Genomic DNA, 23,358 nt, shown 5'->3' with positions numbered 1-23,358 from the left:
AGTCTTTTCACAGGGGAGTTTCCTGTTGGTTACAGAATACCGGGATAGAGAAAACAAGGGAAATGTGATGCAGTCTTTGTTGGTAGTCCACCAGAACTAGTTTACTTATTACCGTTCTGTGTTCTTTATTTAACCAGGATGACGGGACTGAAAAAACTCCCACAAAGAAGAGGCAGAAGAAAAAGGATAACAAAGAGAACAAAGAAAAACACGGAACTCCTAAAAAAGAGAAGGACACGGACAAAGACAAAAAACGTCCGAAGCCAAAAAAAGAAAAGGTACTTTGGCAGTGGCAAACTTTATGCATTGTGCTGCGGTAGTTTGCAATTTCACACCCACTAACATTTTCTGTTTCCGAACAAATGGGGGAACATTTAGCTTTGTCTGTGTTGTTGGTGGTGGATGTAGGAGGAAGATGGGGTGTACAGATTAGGTTATAGGATTGCTCCTGGATCACTGGGGGGAATAGTGTCACTGTGCAGGTGTTTGTATGGAGATCTGTGTTAACCTGCTTGGTGGTGTGTCTGTTTGTTTGTCTGTGTCAGGCTAAAGGAGCTAAAGGGAAGAAGCCCCAGGGGCCGGTCCACATTACTGCTGGGAGTGACCCTGTTCCCATCGGAGAGGAGGACGATGAGCTGGACCAGGAGAACTTCAGCATAGTGAGTTATTGCACACTGTCACAACTAGAGCATGGCCATGCTAGTTACCCACCGGCATGGACAGGATAAGGAAACATATTAACTACATTGAAGACTAATGTAGGTGTTAATAAGGCATTTAATATGTCAAACATAATAGATGTTCTGTTACAGCTGAGGGTAATTGAAACATGGTTCATCTTTGGCTTGGCGCTCTCTTGTACTTAGCGGAGTAAACTGTGTCTGTGTGTGTCTGTCCAGTGTAAGGAGCGCATGAGGCCAGTGAAGAAGGCCCTAAAACAGCTGGATAAGCCTGACGAGGGCCTGTCTGTTCAGGAGCAGCTCCAACACACACGCACCTGCCTGCTGAAGATAGGAGACCGCATCACTGAGTGCCTTAAAGCCTACAGCGACCCAGAGCATGTCAAAACATGGCGTCGGTAAGCCCTCAGCCAACCATAAGTTATAAACTGAGTGTACAAAACATTAGGAACATCTTTCTAATATTGAGTTGCATCCTTTTTTGTATGGACTCTACAAGGTGTTGAAATCATTCCACAGGGATGTTGGCCCATGTTGACTTCAATGCTTCCCACAGTTGTCAAGTTGGCTTGATGTCATTTGGGTGGTGGACCATTCTTGATACACATGGGAAACAGTTGAGCGTTTTTTTAACCTTTCTCCTCCCTTTCATATACACTGATTTGAAGTGGATTTAACCAGGTGACATCAATAAGGGTTCATAGCTTTCACCTGGTCAGTCTGTCATGGAAAGAACAGGTGTTCCTAATGTTTTGTACACTGTATGCACTGAAGGTTTGATTATGAAACGAACTCCTTGGTCATTTAGGTCAATCTATGTTTTTAATTCTGATGCCATTGAGTTTCATTAAAATAGTTCTCCATATTAAGGGTAACTCTTGTCTGTCACTTAACATGACTTACCAAGATGTCTCTTTGTTTGGCAGGAACCTCTGGATTTTTGTGTCTAAGTTCACAGAATTTGGAGCGAGGAAGCTTCACAAGCTGTACAAGATGGCTCAGAAGAAGCGGTCTCGGGAGGAGGAGGTGAGCTGGTCTCTTCTCCTAGTATGAAAACTCACAGGCTTCTGTAACAAGTACAATCAGACAAACCTTAATATTGCTTGGCCCTCTGCTTAACCCTTCCATTGCCCTTTGCTAATTTTCAGAAGGAGCATAGAAAAAAGGGGGATGACCCGTCAGGCAGGAAGAAGTCTTTCCGAGCAGAGGCGTCTGGTTCCAGTCGAGACTCCACCGGCACCCAGCCATCGTCCAAGTCTCATCCAGGCATGCCCCACCCCTCTCCAACGTCCCCCCATGGTCCCCACAGAGAAAGCTACAACCAGTCCAACAAGCGACACTTTGGAAATGATGGTAAGAGTTGTTTATTTTGTATGAAGTATGCACAATTCTACAACTTTGCAGCACTTGTGTGGATTTCTATCAAATTTTTTATGAGCACGACACCTCATGGGACACTATTTTATCTCATTATAAAAGATCGAGGAGATTGGCAGAGAGATCGTAAATACAACTACCCTGGAAATAGCAACCAGCCCTGGCAAAACGAGCGGCATCATCCATATGACGCCCATCGGTATAAGGACCATCACTATGGCGACCGTCGTCCGCGTGAAGACTCCTACCGCAGCAGCTCTAGTAGTTACCGTAGTGGCGGCAGCAGCAGCTCCCCTCGGAAGAGGCCGTATGACCAGTATGACAGCGACAGAGAACACAGGGACCGTCGTGCCTATTACGACAGGTGAGAATTAGGCCTTTTCAAACACAATAATGTAGAGATTTGTATTTGTCAGTATTGGAATGTAATGCTAAAACCATATGAGTTGTGATAGCTTGTAGCTCTGTAGTAGTAAGCTCTGAAAGACATCATCCCTCTCGCTCCAGACATCCAGACTCAAAGCGGAGACGCGGCGATGACTTCCGTCCTCCCCAAGACTTCAGGGGGAGTGGAGGCCATCCCCAGGACTTCAGGGTGAGGATGCCAGAGCATAGGGGGCCCCCGGGGCCAGCAGGGCCAGAACACTTTACCCGGCCCTATCCAGACAACAAACCCCCCCCCCTGCTGGACCCACGCTCCCCACAGGCGCAGAAGTCCCCCCAGGACTCGCGCTCGCCAACTGTAGAGCGGACTGCAGAGCAGAAAGCAGCTGCGGCTGATTTAAACTGGAACAACAGGAAGACATGAGGACTGCCGCTGAAGGACAATATGAGTGTATTTTGTTCAGGTGATGAACACAGTGTGAACTCCACATGCTGCTGAAAGACAGGTCTGAGCTGGCTAGACTCACTGGTTTGCTTGGCCGGACACACACTCAGTCGCAAATACTCTATTTACTAGCAAACACCAAACTCCAAACCCCTCCTCCAGGTGTGACTGTGGTAGTGAACTGTCTGTGCCCATATTGAAATCTATTACAGATGTTTGTTTTTTTTTAGATGAAATGACAGGTGATCAGTCTGTGTTAGTGATGAGTCTGTAAAATGCCTGTGGATCACTAGTCCCATGGACTATTATCTGGGGAAAGCTTACAATGCCTAAAAGGTTGATGTTGACTGATCTTGGAACATAAAAGTGCCTACAGTATTTGGCCTTTTTGACTGTTAGAGGTATGGGATTATTCCCAAAGGAACCATGACTTTGATTTTCTTTTTTGTGTTTAGCTTTATGCCATTATGATGTCCATAGGAAATGTTTCTGTAAAAATGTCATATTTATCATGTCACCCTCACCTTCAAATGTTTATGACTCTTAATGTTGAGATGGTCGTACAACTATCATTTCATAAAGAGATGCACCTTCTTCCCCAAATCCAAATGGGAGTGCATCCTTATGTTTAAATTGAAGTGGAGAATAGTAAGTTAGTCAGCTTGCCAGTACCTAGTCCTCAGAATGACTATTTAAAAAGGTTTTAATGAGAATTTCTCATTACTGTTGATAATCATTCTTCTGTAAAGACATTCATCATTGCAAGTTTCTTTAAGTTGATAAAAACCACTTACTCGCTGATAAGTTGAGGACCTAATGAAAGGACAACTTTCTAAGCAGTATTTAAGGTAATTCCTTGTGCAAAGGTTCAGAAGAACACTATGACAATGTTTAAGCCTAATATCCCTAATAACATTTATTTGTAGATGTGCAAAGAATGAAGCTATTTCAACCATATTTCTGTGTCTTATGTATGAATGGTACTTTTGCATCTTACATTGCACTAGAAGTACTGCACTCTACTGCTTTATTCCACCCATAAAAGTATTGAACAATGTTTGAGAAGACTGGAAATCATTTTCTCTTTCTCTAAAGTTAAAAGATTGTTTGATTCCCAGCGACAGCAATGTAACTAACTTCTGGTAAATTTTCAAAGGGACATTTGAGTGTTTACGAATGTGGTTGATGACAAGCTGTTATTGGTCAATCTGGTTCAGTGCCAAACCAGAGACTGGCCCTGCTCTGGTTCTTATGATTTCTGGTGTTTTGGTGTGCTTCTCCCATTTGTGCCTTATTTTTGTGTATATTTTCATACTGTATATGGGTTCATGTACATTAGTGTACTCAACTACAGCAATGATGCAGTATTAAACAGTCATGTTTTGAGACTGTTCTCAATGGATGATTGTGGAACGCTTGTTAAGTGAAGACTGGAGGTGGGAACAAATTGTTTAGTTTGTCATCTTCTGTAACTCCCCACAAGTTATTGGGAAAAGGATAAACAGCATTACACAGGTGAATCTGTGTATTATGTCCTCTGTGGGTAGATCTGTTACAAGGAATAGTCAACCAACACCGCCTTCCTTCATTTTCTCCACGCTACAGTCCCTGGACCTGTCCTCTTGAAAACAAGCCGAAATAATTTATATTTGTGAAAGCCACTCTTCACATGAAATCTACTGTAAAAATGTTAATAGACATATGTATTAAACTTTCCTACATTATGAAATGCATCGTCACTTGTTTATTAATCTAGTAAAGTATAAGACCAACAATCAATCTGATTATGATAAAGGTTAATTGCTTTGTGAATACTATTAATGTCATTGGGAATCTTGACCCTTCCCACAACATTTACAGTGCATTCAGAAAGCATTCAGACCCCTTCACTTTTCCCACATTTTGTTCGGTTACAGCCTTATTCTAAAATGGATTAAATTGTTTTTTCCGTCAATCGACACACAATACCCCATAATAACAAAGCAAAAACTGTTTTTTAGAAATTTTAGCAAATGTATAATTTTTTTACAAAAATGGCATTTACATAAGTATTCAGACCCTTTACTCAGTACTTTGTTGATGCACCTTTGGCTGCCTGGAGTCTTCTTGGGTATGACGCTACAAGCTTGGCACAACTGTATTTAGGGAATTTTTCCCCATTCTTCTCTGCAGATCCTCTCAAGCTCTGTCAGGTTGGATGGGGAGCGTCTCTCCAGAGATGTTCGATCGAGTTCAAGTCCGGGCTCTGGCTGGGCCACAAGTACATTGAGACTTGTCCTGAAGCCACTCCTGCATCGTCTTGGCTGTGTACTTAGGGTCGTTGTCCTGTTGGAAGGTGAACCTTTGCCCAAGTTTTAGGTCCTGATTGCTCTGGAGAGGTTTTCATCAAGGATCTCTGTACTTTTCTCCATCTTTCCCTCAATCCTGACTAGTCTCCCAGTCCCTACCGCTGAAAATCATCCCCACAGCATGATACTAACACCAGCATGCTTTACCGTAGGGATGGTATTGGCCAGGTGATGAGTGATGCCTGGTTTCCTCCAGACCTGATGCTTGGTATCCAGGCCAAATAGTTCAAATCAGACCAGAATCTACTTTCTCATGGTCTGAGAGCCCGCTTGGCACCTAAAGGACTGTCCTGCCTTTTACTGAGGAGAGGCTTCTGTCTGGCCACTCTACGATAAAGGCCTGACTGGTGGACCGCTGCTGAGACAGTTGTCATTCTGGAAGGGTCTCCATCTCCACAGAGGAACTGGAGCTCTGTCACAGTGACCATCAGGTTGTTGGTCACCTCCCTGACCAAGGCCTTTCTCCCCCTATTGCTCAGTTTGGCCCAGTGGTCAGCTCTAGGTAGAGTCTTGGTGGTTCCAAACTTCTTCCATTTAAGAATGGAAGTCACTGTGCTCTTGGGGACCTTCAATGCTGCAGAAATGTTTTGTTACCCGTCCCCAGATCTGTGCATCGACACAATCCTGTCTTAGAGCTCTACGGATAATTCCTTCGACCTCATGGTTAGGTTTTTGCACTGTCAACTGTGAAACATTATATAGACAGTTGTGTGCCTTTCCAAATCATGTCCAATCAATTGAATTTCCCTCAGGTGGACTCAAGTTATGGAAACAGGATGCACCTGAGCTCAATTTCGAGTCTCATAGCAAAGGTCTGAATAGTTATTCAGATAAGGTTTCTATTTTTAATACATTTGCAAATGTCTAAACCTGTTCTGTTTTTCATTATAGGGTATTGTGTGTAGATTGAGGAAATGTTTTATTTAATCAATTTTAGAACAAGGCTGTAACAAAGTGAAGGGGTCTGAATACTTCCAGAATGCACTGTATCTGCTAATATGAACATCCATGGCTAACACCTGGATTACTATCGAGATGCTTGTTTTGTATGATATGTCAGGACTCCCCGGAGCAGTTCAAATGTATTCATACCATTAAAACGCTTACACCAGGGGGCAGTGTAACTAAGCAAATCAAGGCACTGAATGCAACAGCACTGGGAATCAAGAATGTCATTATCACAATGAAACAAAAAGAGGTTAACTTTGGGTGCTGTCTCTTTTATTTAATAAATACTTTACAGTATAAACAGTTTGTGTGGCACCGCTTTTGTCCTACATACACAATTTGATCTTTCTGGCTTCTCCCAATCGGACATGGTTTTTTTTATTCCATATTTCTCTACCGTTACAAGTCTGACAACCTCTATTCACAATCAAGTTCAAACCAAGTAAGAGCCAAGTGAAAAAACATAAAGTGCTTTAAAATTAAAGACATGAACACCAAACAAACTTTCTTGTATTCCCTTTGTAGATATCTAGGTGGATGGAATCAAGGTTAACTTGTCTGCTCCTGAGCAGGTAAAGGAATGCTCTGAAACTATAGTAACCAGTATAGGATTCATGCCATTAATTGATAGCTGAAAACTAGGCCCTGACAACCCAACAGCTTTGTAATGTTCACGTTTTCACTAAATCCTTTTTAAATAAAAAAAGGTCACATTCAACAAACCTTTTCTCATATACAAAACTGTAGTGATAAATTCAACACAACAGATAATACAATATTTTAGCAATTCAACAACACAAACATATATACAATCACACATGTAGAACCATATATCAAACTCACAATACAAATTACATCTATAAACACAAGATTCAGTGTTACAATCATTTTTGTTTCTTTGATCATCTTTTTAGGCCAGACTAAGAACAAACTGCACATGCTCCCATAGCAGTAGTTAGGGCAAATACTTCAGTGTAAGGATATATTACCTTGTTAAGTTTTTTAATAGATGAGTGCTAAGGGACTAGGAAGGTAAAACCCCAAAATATTCAACCGAGATGAAATCGAAAAAAAACCCAAAGCAAATCGTCTGACAAGGTTTTATCCTTACTTGGGTATACAACAAATAATGCAAAATAAAGATCCAACCAGAATGAAAGGTTCAATGTCTTCTTCATATAACATGCCTTTGAAGTATTAGTACCTCAGCCTCAAGATTTACAACTTGATTAAATCTGTATCGTGGAAGTTCAGCGCTATAGCATGATTGACATTTAAAGGCAAGGTTCCTGGCTCGCGGAGACTGCATTCACGATAAACGCTGCATGTGTCGGCTCAATCAGAAATTACCTTTCAATTTCGCTGAACTTCCTCTGTACGAATTTAAACGAGCCCTTAGGCTTACTAGTGAATGAAATAATTACACAGACAATGCAATGGGGAAACTGCAACACATCAAAATGGTACTGTAGATCAGTGGAGGCTGGTGGGAGGAGCACGAGCTCATTGTAATGGCTGGAATGGAATCAGTGGTGGAAAAGTACTCAAATATCATACTTGAATAAAAGTAAAGATACCTTAATAGAAAATGACTCAAGTAAAAGTCCCCCAGTAAAATACTACTTGAGGAAAAGTCTAAACGTATGTGTTTAATATACTTAAGTATCAAAATTAAATGTAGTTGCTAAAATATACTTAAGTATCAAAAGTAAAAGTATGAATCATTTAAAATTCCTTATATTAAGCAAACCAGACGGATAGCCAGGGTCACACTCCAACATCTACAAACAAAGCATGTGTTTAGTGAGTCCGCCAGATCAGAGACAATAGGGATGACCAGGTGTGCGAATTTGACCATTCTCTGTCCTGCTAAGCATTCAAAATGTATCGAGTACTTTTGGGTGTCAGGGAAAATGTATGGAGTAAAAAGTACATACTTTTCTTCAGGAATGTAGTTAAGTAAAAGTTGTTAAAAATATAAATAGTAAAATACAGATACCCCAAAAATGACTTAAGTAAAACACTTTAAAGTACTACTTAAGTAATTTACTCCATTGAATGGAATAAATGGAAAGGCATTAAACAATAAACATATAGAAACCATGCGTTTGACTCATTTCCATTGATTCCATTCCAGCCGTTAAAATGAGCCAGTCCTCTTATAGCTCATCCCACCAGCCTCCACTGCTGTAGCTGCATGCATGTCACATATGACAGAAGATTAAATTCAAAATCAAGTAGTAGCACCAGCGTTCTACACAATCCAAATGGAAACTCTATCGCAAAAGTTCACAGAGAAAGAGAGAAGTGAAAATTCAGCTGTTGGGAAAATTGTTGGCACCAGGGCTTGTTCTTTGGCAAAGATTAAAGCCATCAATTAACAGGTCTACAGACAGATGCAAGTCGTACGTTCCCTATAGCGGAGCCATGTCAACACCCTCTTTTACATACAGTGCCTGCTCTCTACGTTTCCATCCACAGTTATGTGAGTAAAATCATACCGTATAAAACAAATCACGACAGTGGTGTTAGAAACAGGAGGTTTTGGTACAATTTTATAAATGCCGAGAAATAATTTGTTCATTCAACATGGTGGGATCTTTTTGTGTTGGTAAAAATTAATTATGCGAGAAATGGCAGTGGAAACCCCTTTGTGCACAAATATTAATAGAATAACCATCATATCGAAGAACTTGGGAGTCACGTGATGATATGGGTGTGTCCTCCGACTAGGGAAACAATGCTATTTATTAGACTACAGATGAAATAAATTAACTTCACAGGGTGGTGAAAGTGCACAGTGATGAGCTTGATGCTCCTTTCCAATAAATGTTGAGGGTCTTATTCTGGTGACATGATGATTGACTGCCATTTGACAAATATTCTTGCTCTTATCCATAACAATGTAGACTAGCCTACCTGCACTGTATCTGCCAGCTGTTGGCTAGAGCGCATGTGTCAAGACCAGAGTAGGTACATTTTCTACAATTTGTGACAAAACTATCGGTAGAGTTGAAAATACGATGGAAACACATTGAACTTAAAGTACATGTTGTGTGCACTACGTCATCACACTGATTTGTATCCGCAACAAGTCCATTTGGTGGAAACACACCTCGGGTGGGAAAACATTTTATTTTAACCTAGTGTGACTATACCTTTCTCAAACCCATCACATTGCCAATATACATACATCTGCGGGGAACTGTTGACTGCCTAGACAAGACAAATCATTCACAAATGATCTGTAGAAATTGAACATGAAAGTTGGTTGGTTGATGGGTTGAATGAAGAGAGATACTGTGTAAACGTGATCTGTGTTTCTGCATTGTGTGCCCTTGGTAAAGTTTGTTCCGGGCTTTTTCCTTATTAACATCTCCATTCCTAATTAGACCTGATACAAAAAATACATTTATCATACTTAACACTTTAAAAACGGCAATATTTGAACTAAGTCTTTTTGACACTGATTGACAAGTAAAAAGTTGTGAAAATATTTTTTTACTGTCTGCCAGTTCACTTAGAAGTAACCACTTGGCAGGCAGAGGCAGTTTCAACTGACTCTAGGCCACCATGACGGGTCTATATTGGAACCTGGGGTGCAATATAACAACATTAGGAAATATTTCTCCCAAGGAAAGATTTCTTGCACTTTTGAGTAACACTCACACACAACCGTTTCTGGAGCACACAATTAACCACAGAGGTGCGCACGCACGCACACACACAGACAAACAAACAGACAAACAAACACACAATGTTACAAAAGACCTGGCGTTATGACCTATTAATCTCCACAGCAGACAACTAGACTCGCTGCTCTGACATCCTTTTGGCTGAGAGCTTCCTCCAAAAAGCTACAGCTTTTCCAAAGCTGGAAGATCATCAAACAGGGAGCTACTTCTGGCCAGAGGTTAACAAAAGCCCCTGTCATGTCGTCTAGCCCACACCCATGAGCCACAGAGAGCTCCACTGGCTTGGAACCCGTGAGGAGATCAGCAAACTCTTCTTTCTGCAAGAGATAATCTCATCTCACTTCCCATAGGCACATGCAGTCCCAGTGGAAATGTGGGATTTAATCCCAGCTTGATATCCAAAGTACTGGGGCTCCTGGGCTCTTCTCACTCACCACCGCTCCCCTTCATCAAAGGACCAGTCCTTAAACCAGCAGAATGAATGTAATGATAGGTGGGAGCACATAGAGCTCACCTCACCACCAGATGGAAGTCAACACATGATGACAACAACAAAACAATGATGAAACCATGGCTGGGATGAGTTTGATTGCACATGGGCTGCTCTGTCCCCTCAGAGGCATGGAAGGGCTCGCTGACTCCACTGGCCACCAGCCACTGAGGACAGAGCAGTGGTGGTGAAGTATGACACGGTGAGAGCACTGTTTCACACCCACTGACAGCTAGCATAATGAGGATGATGTTGGCAGGGGACTATAGATGAACAACAACACAGCCAGAAAGTTGAGGAGGACTAGCGAGAACACATCTGATCCCCTTGGCGCCGCATTACTCCCAAATGCATCCTTTTCATAAATGTGGTATTTGTCCTTGTTGGAGTGGAGCATTTTCACATCCTCAAAGGCATAGTAGGCAGCCATGGTGAAGTTGACGTCCCCAGAGGAAAGCAGGTCGAACACACAGGACTGGAAGTACAGGTCCTCCACTGGGAGGCGCTCTTTACACTTAGCCATGGCAGCCTTGTAGGTAAACCCATGGGGAGGGCTGCCAGTCCTGCTCAGGCCGTGGCCCTCCACTGCACGGGCCCTGAATGTCCTGAAGTCGATGCGTTGGTTGGCGGGGCAGCCATGCAGGCAGAGGTACAGGTCCTGGTTGTCTCGGTCTTCTACAGAGTTCACTACTTCCTCTGGCATCCGCACAGCAAAGGTCAGGTATCGCCCCACCTGCCGGACCACAATGGTTGTACCGATGTAGCGTGCGTGGATCTCCACCTGCTGCCCAGGCACCTTCTCCACGATGCGTAGCGTGTTGGCCCCGTGGCGGTCTCCGCCGTTCTTGGCGCCATCGGCGAACGCTGCAGGCAGCTCGTCTGTCTCTGCATGATACATCTTCTGGTCCACACACTCCTGGAAGTTCTTGAAGATAATTGTCAACTGTAGCAAGAGAGAGAGAGGGGATTAGAAATAGCAGTGAGCACAACAATAGTTAGCTCATTCAATACGTTTCAGGTAATGATGGAGCCTTTTGAGGCTGAAAATAGAAAAGGTACATAGACATCAAATTAATGAAATCATTGAACACCAGTTGAATTTAAAAACTGTATGGAGGCTCTCTATTGTCAGGTTTATGTGGACAAGAGTTAGTGGTAGGGCTACACAAATGACTGAGGGGTATCTTTGTGCTTTGGCATTAAGAACACCAGTAGTTTGTGTAATGCACACCCCACCCCAGTGTCACATTTCAGCTCAGCCTCAACATAGGGGAGGCCAAAGTAAACGGCCTCAGAAAACATGGGTATAGGCCATGTTAAATCGGGCCTTAGTGTGCAGACACAAAGACGAGCCATTCATAGTGGTGAAAAACATGCCTGTGAACCCCAGAACTGTGCTCTGGGAAGTGGCACTGTACCAGTAGGGGAGAGCATGCTCTGCGGCTAATTAACTAAGGCTGGTCACTTCTCCGCTTGCATGGTTTCATTAGGACGCCAGTGAGCCGTTGTCACAGAAGTGACCCCGGTACAGCCGAGAGGCTCTGATCTCAGAGTGGAGGGGGCAGGGGAGCACCAAAATGCCTTACCCAGTGAAGTCATCTGCCCCCAGCACACAGCCCACCCCTCAATCTCCTGTTTTCAAAGGACAACTTTATCTAAGAACATGCAAAAACCTCTACAAAAACCCTGTGCATAAAGAAACAATTTACTTCATTAACCATCCCCCTTAATTAAGGTAGTCAGTGTTTCCCCTATATTCATTTGGCAGCGGTGGCCCATCGCTGCTAAATTGTCGCCACCGCTAAAACAATATCCTTTTTTATATATTTCTGCTGAGAAGAGCTTTTAAGTGGATAGTCATTGGCTCAATGACTGGAAGTCTAAGGGAACAGCTAGCATGTCACACTGGTAGAGTATACAACCGACAGTTCCCATACACTGCAGCAGGAGCCAATATTAAGCAGAGCTCCAGCAATGCCATGGTCTATCTATACCCAGGGAAGTCTTGTTTGTATAGGCTGTAGCATCGTTTTCCCTTTGTCCAGACTGAATAACTTAAAAAGCTGTCTAATTTGTTTCCAAGTACAGCTGTGTACAAATATAAATTACCTTAAGTGCACAGAAAAAAGCCTGAATGCTGAAAGTGCATCATTAGGTCTGATGATGGAAAATTGGTCTTTCTCTTTATGTGATTGAGGACAAAGTTTCAGTGTAAACCCTGATGTCAGGATACAGTGCACGGAGGCCTTTTGGTCACACAATCACGATTGCCAAAATTTCACCAAATGTGGACCGAATATTAAGTGAATTCACAGACTACAAATGCTCAGGGTTCTTTGTTTTCCCCTTAAGTTAGTGAAAGCCATTTCAGGGTAAACCCTCCAGGCCGTCCAATGTACCATAGAAGCAAAACAATGATAATTGATGAGGTATGAGGGCCAACTAATGTGGAGAAAATGTCTGCAGTTTCCTGCATGGCTTGAGCACTTAGTTAAAACAACAGTTTGTAATTCACATACACACAATGCTAGGGTATGGACTGCTACACATACAGTGGGCCTAACATTAGTCTTGGCTGTTAACAAAAAACAAAAGAAAGCGAGAGGGCTGGAGCCACCTGGTAACGTTTGATGTTTATACTGCTGTCATAATACTGGCATATCATTTGTAAACCTTATCAAGATCCCAACAATTGGTCTGTGTATTGCCTCTTGGTCTGCGATGGAACTGATCCAAACATTAACCAGAGTCCACACGGCTGTTCCTACTTCTCTACCCACATTAAAGAGGCCCAGAACCTTACATACGAAGGTCTTACTTACGATACTATTTCTTGATTTGAGAGCTCCTACAAACTAATCACTGCAGTACAATTTGTCTGTTTACTGATTCAAACAAGCAGGCCAACATATTTTTCCATTCCCTGAAAGGGCTTTCTTTAGTAAGAAAATGGCAGAATAGAGGAGTAACAGCCTTGGTCAGGACAGACAACAAAATGTTCCCTTTCCTAAAAACATCTACCTGGCATTTTAACACAGCTTTCCTTTATGGGCCCATATTGGAAGCTCAATTATGTAATAGTGGACATAGCTAGGTAACAAGCTATATTTTTTGCTATTTCTGAGTTCTTTACTTAGAACACTTGTACACTCCTCCGCAGCGATGAGAAGACAGGTGTTATCAGAAGTTTTTTTGCAAGGTCTGTTGGTATTTCTATGATGATAAGAGAAGTGGTGACATTTTACTTCAAGGGAGTAGTTTTGCACGGTTTCAGTCCTTGGCAAAGAATTAATCACAGAATACTTGATCAGTAGTTAGTGTCTGGGGATGCCTGACGTTGATAACTGTGCTGTGCCCACAATATAGTCAATATGTCATGGATTCAACATGTGAATTTGATAGAGAGATGTAGAGGCTCCTCTCACCTTGCTGGTGGCCGTAGCAGAGGAGCCAGGCACGACAGGTGTGTTGGTCACCTGAACAGACAGGTATTTGTTATGGATAAGTGGCCAGGCTCCCTCAACCTTGCAGGTCTGGAAGTCATCGCTGAAAGTACGGAGGTGCGGGTCTCCAAAGAAGCCACAGTGGGTGTAGTTGGGTGGTGAGGCTTGGCGATGAAGGCTGCGTTCGTAATGACACTGCTCCGGTCCATCGGAGCGCTCCTGGCTGTCAGGCTGGAGCTGTGGTGGTGGAGCGGGGGTCCGGGCTCGAGGCTGAGTTGTAGGCCCCTCCTTGGAGCAGTTGTTCTGGCTCATGAGATCCTCTATGCCATGTTGGGCTGAGTGGTAGGCTAAGTCGCCTCTGCAGGTGCGTGCGGTGCGGCGTACACAGTTGTTGTACGCCCGCAGTGCCGTACAGAACTCCTCCTCCGGGCCGGAGCTTGAGGTGGAGGCCCAAAACTCTGAGTTACACTTGAGGATCTTACACTGCAGACTCACTGTAGAGAGAAGAAAACATTAGGACCATAGTTCACACAACAATGGAAAAACCAATACTTACAAGCGACAGTTTTTTTATGTACTAAAAAATTTAAATAAAAGCAAGTGTTATACAGTCTTATCTGTGTGTTTGGAAACCTTATACAATAACCTACGTAAGGGCAATGCCTTCTATTTAGACTTCTATAATTCCAAAAAGCCCTGCAGCATCCTTTTAGTTTTCCCATGTTTTTTAAGTGTCTCAAGACAAATTGAGCATTTATTTCCATTAAATAACTCTGACCTCATGTGTAAAGAAACCCAAAATTCCACCACATGTGGATTCCAAGTGGCTGCAATTTGCCAAGTTCAAATCAATTCTGCTCTGAGATTTCATTACCCTCAATGAACACAACCGCATTCTTAAAGAACATACAGCACACAAAGTGAGATTCACAGTTTCCAAGAGATACAGTGGACATGCAAAAGTTAATGCATCACCAAAAAATACACTGCTCAAAAAAATAAAGGGAACACTTAAACAACACAATGTAACTCCAAGTCAATCACACTTCTGTGAAATCAAACTGTCCACTTAGGAAGCAACACTGATTGACAATAAATTTCACATGCTGTTGTGCAAATGGAATAGACAAAAGGTGGAAATTATAGGCAATTAGCAAGACACCCCCAAAAAAGGAGTGATTCTGCAGGTGGTGACCACAGACCACTTCTCAGTTCCTATGCTTCCTGGCTGATGTTTTGGTCACTTTTGAATGCTGGCGGTGCTCTCACTCTAGTGGTAGCATGAGACGGAGTCTACAACCCACACAAGTGGCTCAGGTAGTGCAGTTCATCCAGGATGGCACATCAATGCGAGCTGTGGCAAAAAGGTTTGCTGTGTCTGTCAGCGTAGTGTCCAGAGCATGGAGGCGCTACCAGGAGACAGGCCAGTACATCAGGAGACGTGGAGGAGGCCGTAGGAGGGCAACAACCCAGCAGCAGGACCGCTACCTCCGCCTTTGTGCAAGGAGGTGCACTGCCAGAGCCCTGCAAAATGATCTCCAGCAGGCCACAAATGTGCATGTGTCAGCATATGGTCTCACAAGGGGTCTGAGGATCTCATCTCGGTACCTATTGGCAGTCAGGCTACCTCTGGCGAGCACATGGAGGGCTGTGCGGCCCCACAAAGAAATGCCACCCCACACCATGACTGACCCATCGCCAAACCGGTCATGCTGGAGGATGTTGCAGGCAGCAGAACGTTCTCCACGGCGTCTCCAGACTCTGTCACGTCTGTCACATGTGCTCATGTGCTCAGTGTGAACCTGCTTTCATCTGTGAAGAGCACAGGGCGCCAGTGGCGAATTTGCCAATCTTGGTGTTCTCTGGCAAATGCCAAACGTCCTGCACGGTGTTGGGCTGTAAGCACAACCCCCACCTGTGGACGTCGGGCCCTCATACCACCCTCATGGAGTCTGTTTCTGACCGTTTGAGCAGACACATGCACATTTGTGGCCTGCTGGAGGTCATTTTGCAGGGCGCTGGCAGTGCACCTCCTTGCACAAAGGCGGAGGTAGCGGTCCTGCTGCTGGGTTGTTGCCCTCCTACGGCCTCCTCCACGTCTCCTGATGTACTGGCCTGTCTCCTGGTAGCGCCTCCATGCTCTGGACACTACGCTGACAGACACAGCAAACCTTTTTGCCACAGCTCGCATTGATGTGCCATCCCGGATGAACTGCACTACCTGAGCCACTTGTGTGGGTTGTAGACTCCGTCTCATGCTACCACTAGAGTGAGAGCACCGCCAGCATTCAAAAGTGACCAAAACATCAGCCAGGAAGCATAGGAACTGAGAAGTGGTCTGTGATCACCACCTGCAGAATCACTCCTTTTTTGGGGGTGTCTTGCTAATTGCCTATAATTTCCACCTTTTGTCTATTCCATTTGCACAACAGCATGTGAAATTTATTGTCAATCAGTGTTGCTTCCTAAGTGGACAGTTTGATTTCACAGAAGTGTGATTGACTTGGAGTTACATTGTGTTGTTTAAGTGTTCCCTTTATTTTTTTGAGCAGTGTATATTTTTGTGGAAGGTGTATTAATTTAACTTGTAAAAAAAATACCAACTTTATTTCAACAGGGACATATTATTAAAAACACCAACATACACCTCAGGCCACTCTTGTAATGGCACCGGAGGAGTTGACTGACGTTTTACGAGCTCCTAACCAATTGTGCTATTGTGTTGTCCTTTTTCGCGCTATTTGTAACTTATTTTGTTTCTGCCACCGTGTCTTATGACCGAAAAGAGCTTCTGGATATCAGGACAGCGATTACTCACCTCGTACTGGACGGACGCAAAGGATTTACTTCAGACAAGGCACAAATCCCCATAATTTTCATAAAGAGACAGAAATACCGGGGACGTAGGTCGGGGTGCCATGTAAGGATCCGACGGCAAATGGCTAATCCGCCGCTGCTATCAGTCCTATTAGCCAACGTGCAATCATTGGATGAAAAAATAGATGAGTGCCTAACCTAGACTAACCTACCAACGGGAGAATAAAAACTGCAATATCTTATGTTTATCCGAGTCGTGGCTGAACGACGACATGGATAACATACAGCTGGTGGAGTTGTCCGTGCATCGGCAAGATAGAACAGCTACCTCCGGTAAGACAAGGGGTGGTGATCTGTGTCTATTTGTAAATAACAGCTGGTGCACGAAATCTAATATTAAGGAAATCTCTAGGTTTTTCTCGCCTGAGGTAATGCATCTCATAATAAGCTGTAGACCACACTAGTTACCATTTTTCGTAGCTGTCTATTAACCCCCACAAACCGATGCTGACACTAAGACTGCACTCAACGAGCTGTATAAGGCCATAAGCAAACAAGAAAATACTCATCCAGGTAGCGCTCCTAGTGGCCGGGGATTTTAATGCAGGGAAACTTAAATCCATTTTACCTAATTTCTACCAGCATGTTACATGTGCAACCTGAGGAAAATAAACTCTAGACCACCTTTACTCCACACACAGAGACGCATACAAAGCACTCCCTCGCCCTCCATTTGGCAAATCTGACCATAACTCCATTCTCCTGATTCCTGCTTACAAGCAAAAACTAAAGCATGAAGTACCAGTGACTCGCTCAATACGGAAGTGGTCAGATGACGCAGATGCTAAGCTACAGGACTATTTTGCTAGCACAGAGTGGAATACATTCCGTGATTCTTCTGATGGAATTGAGGAGTACACCACAGTAGTCACTGGCTTCATCAATAAGTGCATCGATGACGTCGTCCCCAGAGTGACCGTACACACATACCCCAACCAGAAGCCAAGGATTACAGGCAACATCCGCACTGAGCTAAAGGGTAGAGGTGCCGCTTTCAAGGATCGGGACTCTAATCCGGATGCTTATATGAAATCCCGCTATGCCCTCCGACGAACCATCAAACAGGCAGTGTCAATATAAGACTAAGATTGAATCGTACTACACCAGCGTCAATGCTCGTCGGATGCGGCAGGGCTTAAAAAACTATTACGGACTACAAAGGGAAGCACAGCCGAGAGCTGCCCAGTGACGAGCCTACCAGACGAGCTAAATTACTTCTATGCTCGCTTCGAGGCAAGCAACACTGAAGCATGCATGAGAGCACCAGCTGTTCTGGACGTCTGTGTGATCACGCTCTCCGTAGCCAATGTGAGTAAGACCGTTAACCTCTCTGAGATATGTGGGACGGTAGCGTCTCACCTGGCCAACATCCAGTGAAAACGCAGAGCTCCAAATTCAAATAAATTACTATAAAAATGTAACTTTCATGAAACCACACATTCAATATACCAAATTAAAGCTACACTTGTTGTGAATCCAGCCAACATGTATATTTCAAAAATGCTTTACGGCGAAGGAAAACAATGCTATTATCTGATGATAACACCCCAGCAAACAATCACAGACCATCATATTTCAACCCTCCCGGCGCGACACAAAACGCATTAATAAAGATATAATTCATGCCTTACCTTTGACGAGCTTCTTCTGTTGGCACTCCAATATGTTCCATAAACATCACAAATGGTCCTTTTGTTCGATCAATTCCGTCGATATATATCCAAAATGTCCATTTATTTGGCGCGTTTGATCCAGAAAAACACCGGTTCCAACTTGCACAACGTGACTACAAAATATCTCAAAAGTTACCTGTAAGCTTTGTCCAAACATGTCAAACTACTTTTGTAATACAACTTTAGGTATTTTTTTACGTAAATAAATGGATCAAATTGAAGACGGGATGATCTGTGTTCAATACCGGAGGAAAACAATGTGTAGCATGGTTTCTGGTCACGCGCCTCTAAAAAACAGTACACTTCACTGGAGCCTCATTCTGAACATGGCTACTTCTTCATTTCTCAAAGGAAAAACCTCAACCAATTTCTAAAGACTGTTGACATCCAGTGGAAGCGATAGGAACTGCAGAAAGGTCCCTTATAAATCTGGATTCCCAATGAAAACCCATTGAAAAGAGAGTGACCTCAACAACAACAAAAAATCTGAATGTTTGTCCTCTGGGTTTTACCTGCCAAATAAGTTCTGTTATAGTCAGACATGATTCAAACAGTTTTAGAAACTTCAGAGCGTTTTCTATCCAATACTAATAATAATATGCATATATTAGCATCTGGGAATGAGGAGGAGGCAGTTTACTCTGGGCACGCTTTTCATCCAAATGTGAAAATGCTGCCCCCTATCCATAAGAAGTTAAAACAGGTCAACATTCACAAGGCCAGATGGATTACCAGGACGTGTACTCCGAGCATGCGCTGACCAACTGGCAAATGTCTTCACTGACATTCTCAACCTGTCCCTGACCGAGTCTGTAATACAAACATTTCAAGCAGACCACCATAGTCCCTGTGCCCAAGAACACTAAGGTAACCTGCCTAAATGACTACCGACTCGTAGCACTCACGTCTGTAGCCATGAAGTGCACCATTATCCCAGAAACTATAGACCCACTCCAATTTCCATACCGCCCCAACAGATCCACAGATGACGCAATCTCTATTGCACTCCACACTGCCCTTTCCCACCTGGACAAATGGAACACCTACATGAAAATGCTGTTCATTGACTACAGCTCAGCGTTCAACGCCAAAGTGCCCTCAAAGCTCATCACTAAGCTAAGGACCCTGGGTCTAAAAACCTCCCTCTGCAACTGGATCCTAGACTTCCTGACAGGATGCCCCAAGGTGGTAAAGATAGGTAACAACACATCTGCCACCCTGATCCTCAACACAGGGGACCCTCAGGGGTGTGTGCTCAGTCCCCTTCTGTACTCCCTGTTCACCCACGACTGCATGGCCAAGCACGACTCCAACACTATCATTTAGTTTGCCGATGACACCGAGGTCAGCCTGATCACCATCAACGATGAGACAACCTATAGGGAGGTGGTCAGAGACCTGGCAGTGTGGTGCTAGGATAACACACCTCCCTCAATGTGATCAAGACAAAGGAGATGATCGTGGACTAGAAAAGGTGGGCCGAGCACACCCCCATTCTCATCGACAGGGCTGTAGTGGAGCAGGTCGAGAGCTTTAAGATCCTTGTTATCGAAATCACCAACAAACTATCATGGTCAAAACACACCAAGACAGTCAGTCAGTAAGTGGGAACAACGCCTATACCCCCTCAGGAGACTGAAAATATTTGGAATGGGTCCTCAAACGGTTCTACAGCTGCACCATCAAGAGCATCCTGACAGGTTGCATCATTGACTCTGTACCGGTACCTCCTGTTATACTGTTATTTTATTGTTGCTCTTGAATTACATTTATTATTATTATTTTTTTTTTACTTCCGTTTATTTTAGTAAACACTTATTTTTCTTAAAACTGCAATGTTGGTTAAGGGCTTGTAAGTAAGCTGTAAGTTCTACACCTCTTGTATTCGGCGCATGTGACAAATACAATTTAATTTGAATTAGTCAAAACAAGCTACTCAGAAGTGTTAACTGCATAAATTCACCAGTTGGTATCCTACCCAGTGTTTCATTTATACTATATCCTCCTGTTGCATGGCTAAAAGCCAGAAATCAGTCTTAAAAAAAAACAACAAAAAAACACCAGGGGTGAGGAAAGACCTTCCCTTTTGAGAATCCAGCTCGTTGAAGTGAACCAGAGGGGGTATGAGTTTGTGTGAGGGGGTAGTCTTACAGCTCTGAATGAAGACAATGTAATTTGCCATTGAGAAGAGACCAGCAGAGTCATAAATTAGCCCTGTGTGAAGGGATTAGATTGAGTTTCATCAGCTATGGGTTGAGGCAATGGGGGGGGGGGGGGGGGGGGCTCCAGGACCAGAAGTTGGAACAGAAGAGAGGTCTCACCATTCCACAGAAGGCCATAATCAAAGAGTAACGCAATTTTCAACAGGCATTCCCTGGTACTTAAATTACATGACCTGAAATCTAAGTTGCTTTGGGAGGCATGAAATAAGGGGTGGGTATATAGGAAATAGATGTAATTAAAAGCAAATACCAATACAATTGGATCTCCTAGCTGTCGCCTAATAAACAAACTTCAGTTTAGGCCTTCATTTCCTCCACCAAACTTTCCCTCAGAACTGAGCAGCCCACCCCCCCCACCACCAAATGACACACCACTCCCGCCTCAGCAACAAAAGGCAGTTATCACCTCTCTGATAAATGGCAATGAACTAATACACTTTAAAAAAGAAACACTTGCATTTGTTAGTAAGTGATTTGAAAGAAACCGATAAAAATGGTAGGCCATCATTGTAAATAAGATTATGTTCTTAACCAATTTGCCAAGTTAAATAAAGGTAAAAAATAAATAAAAATAAAGGTTGTCAAATGGGCAAATTGAGTTCTATGGGGCATGGAGATATGGTATTTTTGTATCGCATAAACAGGAAAGTAAGACCATTATTAGCTGTGCTTGTTCAAGTTTTATCTCATGTTTACTTTTACTAAAACCATACAGGTCAAACAATGAATAACCTAAGCATGGTTATGAATTGCTCATGGGGAAATTCGATGTGCAGTTCAGGGTAACTTTACTTGTTTTGACCGACGCCAAAATAAAAAGTAAAATCAAGAAAGTAGGCTACTTTAGTAAAGAGGGATAGAATCCGTAAACCCTACCCCCATACCCCCAAACAAACAACCAGACGGGGGTGTAGCACTTGAGTAGCCTAGAACTGCATAAAACGGTTAAATTAAAATAATACGTTATTTCTATAACTAACAGAAAATTATTACGACTAGCATAGGCCTCAAACTCACAACATGGAGCAAAAGAAAGGCGAAATAATTGGCTGTTTTCACCGACAGTCGATTCCACAGGTCTCTGATATTTTATGCATTTTACCAGTTTTGACATGCAATTTATTAAGTAAGTCTTACATTTTTGTTGATACACTCAAATATTGTCTTTGTAATACTATGTGAGCTGCAAAACTTGCAAATGGATGCTACATTTGTAGAAAATGTGCTACTTTGGCACGACGGCAAACGCTTTTGCTAAATGTAACAATGCATAAATGTAGCCATTCTGTGAAGCTTGTTTCAATTTAACATTGTATCCGTGAATATTGCCTCAATGTAACAATGTGTCTTGTCCTTTTCATTGTGTGGATTTTGGGGCTAACCTTGCAAGACCTCAAGAGAGTATAACTAAACAAGGATTGTAATAACTACATAAATCATATTAACCCTGTTTGAGGCATGATTCAATTAGTAGTTCTAATATTATCTTACCAGAAGGAAACAGGCAAAGAAACACAACAAGGATCTTGCCGACTTCAAGCGCCGAAGGTCCTCCTGCTCCTTTCCCCATAACCATCCATCCAGCACGGGGTCGCACTTCTCTCCTCTCCCTGGTGGAATCAAATGAGAAGGTGGAAAAAAATTAATTAGGAGAAATTCGTATCGTCTATCTGGTTGAATAACCCAAATCAGAAGGCTACATGAGGTCTGGAGTTAAGGAATGCAGTCATGTCCTCGAACAAGAACTTGGTTCGAACTCTCGAAGTAACTTCGCCTTCTTTCTAGAAGCCTATTGACTGCACTCGAATTCCTCAGCAAACAGTGAAAGCTGGCAATCGATCTTCCATTTACGGAGTGAGGGGATTCGATTTTATCTTGCCCGGTTTTGCAAAGGCTGAAAAGTGATTGCGTTCGTTTGGTTGCTTCCTGGGCGTGAGCCGTCATGTCTAGATGGGATACAGCTTTTATCCCCCCAAAAATGTGGGGTGCATTATAGCTCACCCTAACCCCTTTGCTAACCTTAACCAAATCATCCTAAACTGCTACATTAATTATCCTAACCTGCTGTGTAAGTTCTTCTAAACCTGGTATGAAAACAACATTTTGACAAAAGCTGTATCCTAGACAAAACCTGCCTGAGTCAGATGCCAAACAACTGGCCTACGCTGGCTCAAAACAAATGGTTATGCACGTGGAGTAATGAGTATGATTTTATGTTTTCACATGCAAAAGTGATTGCTTTTGATTTATAAAAAAAATCTACCTTCCCAATGAAGACTAGTTTGAAAATTTGAACATATATTTTATGGAAAAGAGATGTATGTTTCTGAACGAAGACCAATGCTCCCTTGTTGACAACATAATGGAGCAGCGCAGATTACTGTTCGATTTGAGCAGGTTCTCCTCCCTCACCGTTTTTGCCCTGTCACGTCACGGGCCATAGACTGGTGCACCGCGAGTCAGTTTAATCGAACTTCCTCAGTGCCAAGAAGGTGCAGTTTAGGCAATTGCCTACTACTGACTGGGCCAATGAGGTGCGGTTGTTCCAGCTTTCGGTCCCTCCTAAGTGTCAAATTACACCTCAATGTGTAGATTTGTTCATTGTCGTCACTTTGGTTCTCTTGTCAATAGTTTAATGGGAACAGTGTTTTGCTTTGTTGCTAACAGCACATGCTAACCTAAATAATAGTATATGTCGAGTAAATATATGTTGGAGCAGGTAAACCTGTAACGTGGTGAATCGCACTTATCGTGTGCTTTGACCTGTAGTTTATAT

The 23,358-nt window shown here is 43.1% G+C and overlaps 2 protein-coding genes across 6 annotated transcripts in view; one reads left to right on the top strand and one right to left on the bottom strand.

Moving 5' to 3' along the window:
• chd2 (chromodomain helicase DNA binding protein 2) overlaps nucleotides 1–4,615 on the top strand; it is a 32,651-nt gene extending 28,036 nt beyond the window's left edge. For all 5 annotated transcript variants that reach the window (XM_039001254.1, XM_039001253.1, XM_039001255.1 and 2 more), the window contains 7 exons: nucleotides 138–278; nucleotides 546–659; nucleotides 900–1,078; nucleotides 1,607–1,706; nucleotides 1,829–2,033; nucleotides 2,160–2,421; nucleotides 2,565–4,615. In XM_039001254.1, the coding sequence (XP_038857182.1) occupies nucleotides 138–278; nucleotides 546–659; nucleotides 900–1,078; nucleotides 1,607–1,706; nucleotides 1,829–2,033; nucleotides 2,160–2,421; nucleotides 2,565–2,865 (1,302 nt within the window). In that variant the 3' untranslated portion in view covers nucleotides 2,866–4,615. The remainder of the gene's footprint in view (nucleotides 1–137; nucleotides 279–545; nucleotides 660–899; nucleotides 1,079–1,606; nucleotides 1,707–1,828; nucleotides 2,034–2,159; nucleotides 2,422–2,564) is intronic.
• A 4,421-nt stretch (nucleotides 4,616–9,036) lies between these two features.
• Nucleotides 9,037–22,378, bottom strand: rgma (repulsive guidance molecule BMP co-receptor a). Its single transcript, XM_039001250.1, has 3 exons — nucleotides 22,074–22,378; nucleotides 13,793–14,304; nucleotides 9,037–11,310 (listed from the first exon to the last, which is right to left on the bottom strand). The coding sequence occupies exons 1-3, from the start codon at nucleotides 22,156–22,158 to the stop codon at nucleotides 10,600–10,602; spliced, it is 1,308 nt and encodes a 435-aa protein (XP_038857178.1). The 5' UTR covers nucleotides 22,159–22,378; the 3' UTR covers nucleotides 9,037–10,599.
• Nucleotides 22,379–23,358: the final 980 nt, after the last annotated feature.

This window comes from Salvelinus namaycush, chromosome 9 (assembly GCF_016432855.1).
Source record: "Salvelinus namaycush isolate Seneca chromosome 9, SaNama_1.0, whole genome shotgun sequence".
NCBI lineage: Eukaryota > Metazoa > Chordata > Actinopteri > Salmoniformes > Salmonidae > Salvelinus > Salvelinus namaycush.
The sequence above is the reverse complement of the archived record's forward strand: the minus strand, read 5'-3'. Positions and strand labels throughout refer to the sequence as shown.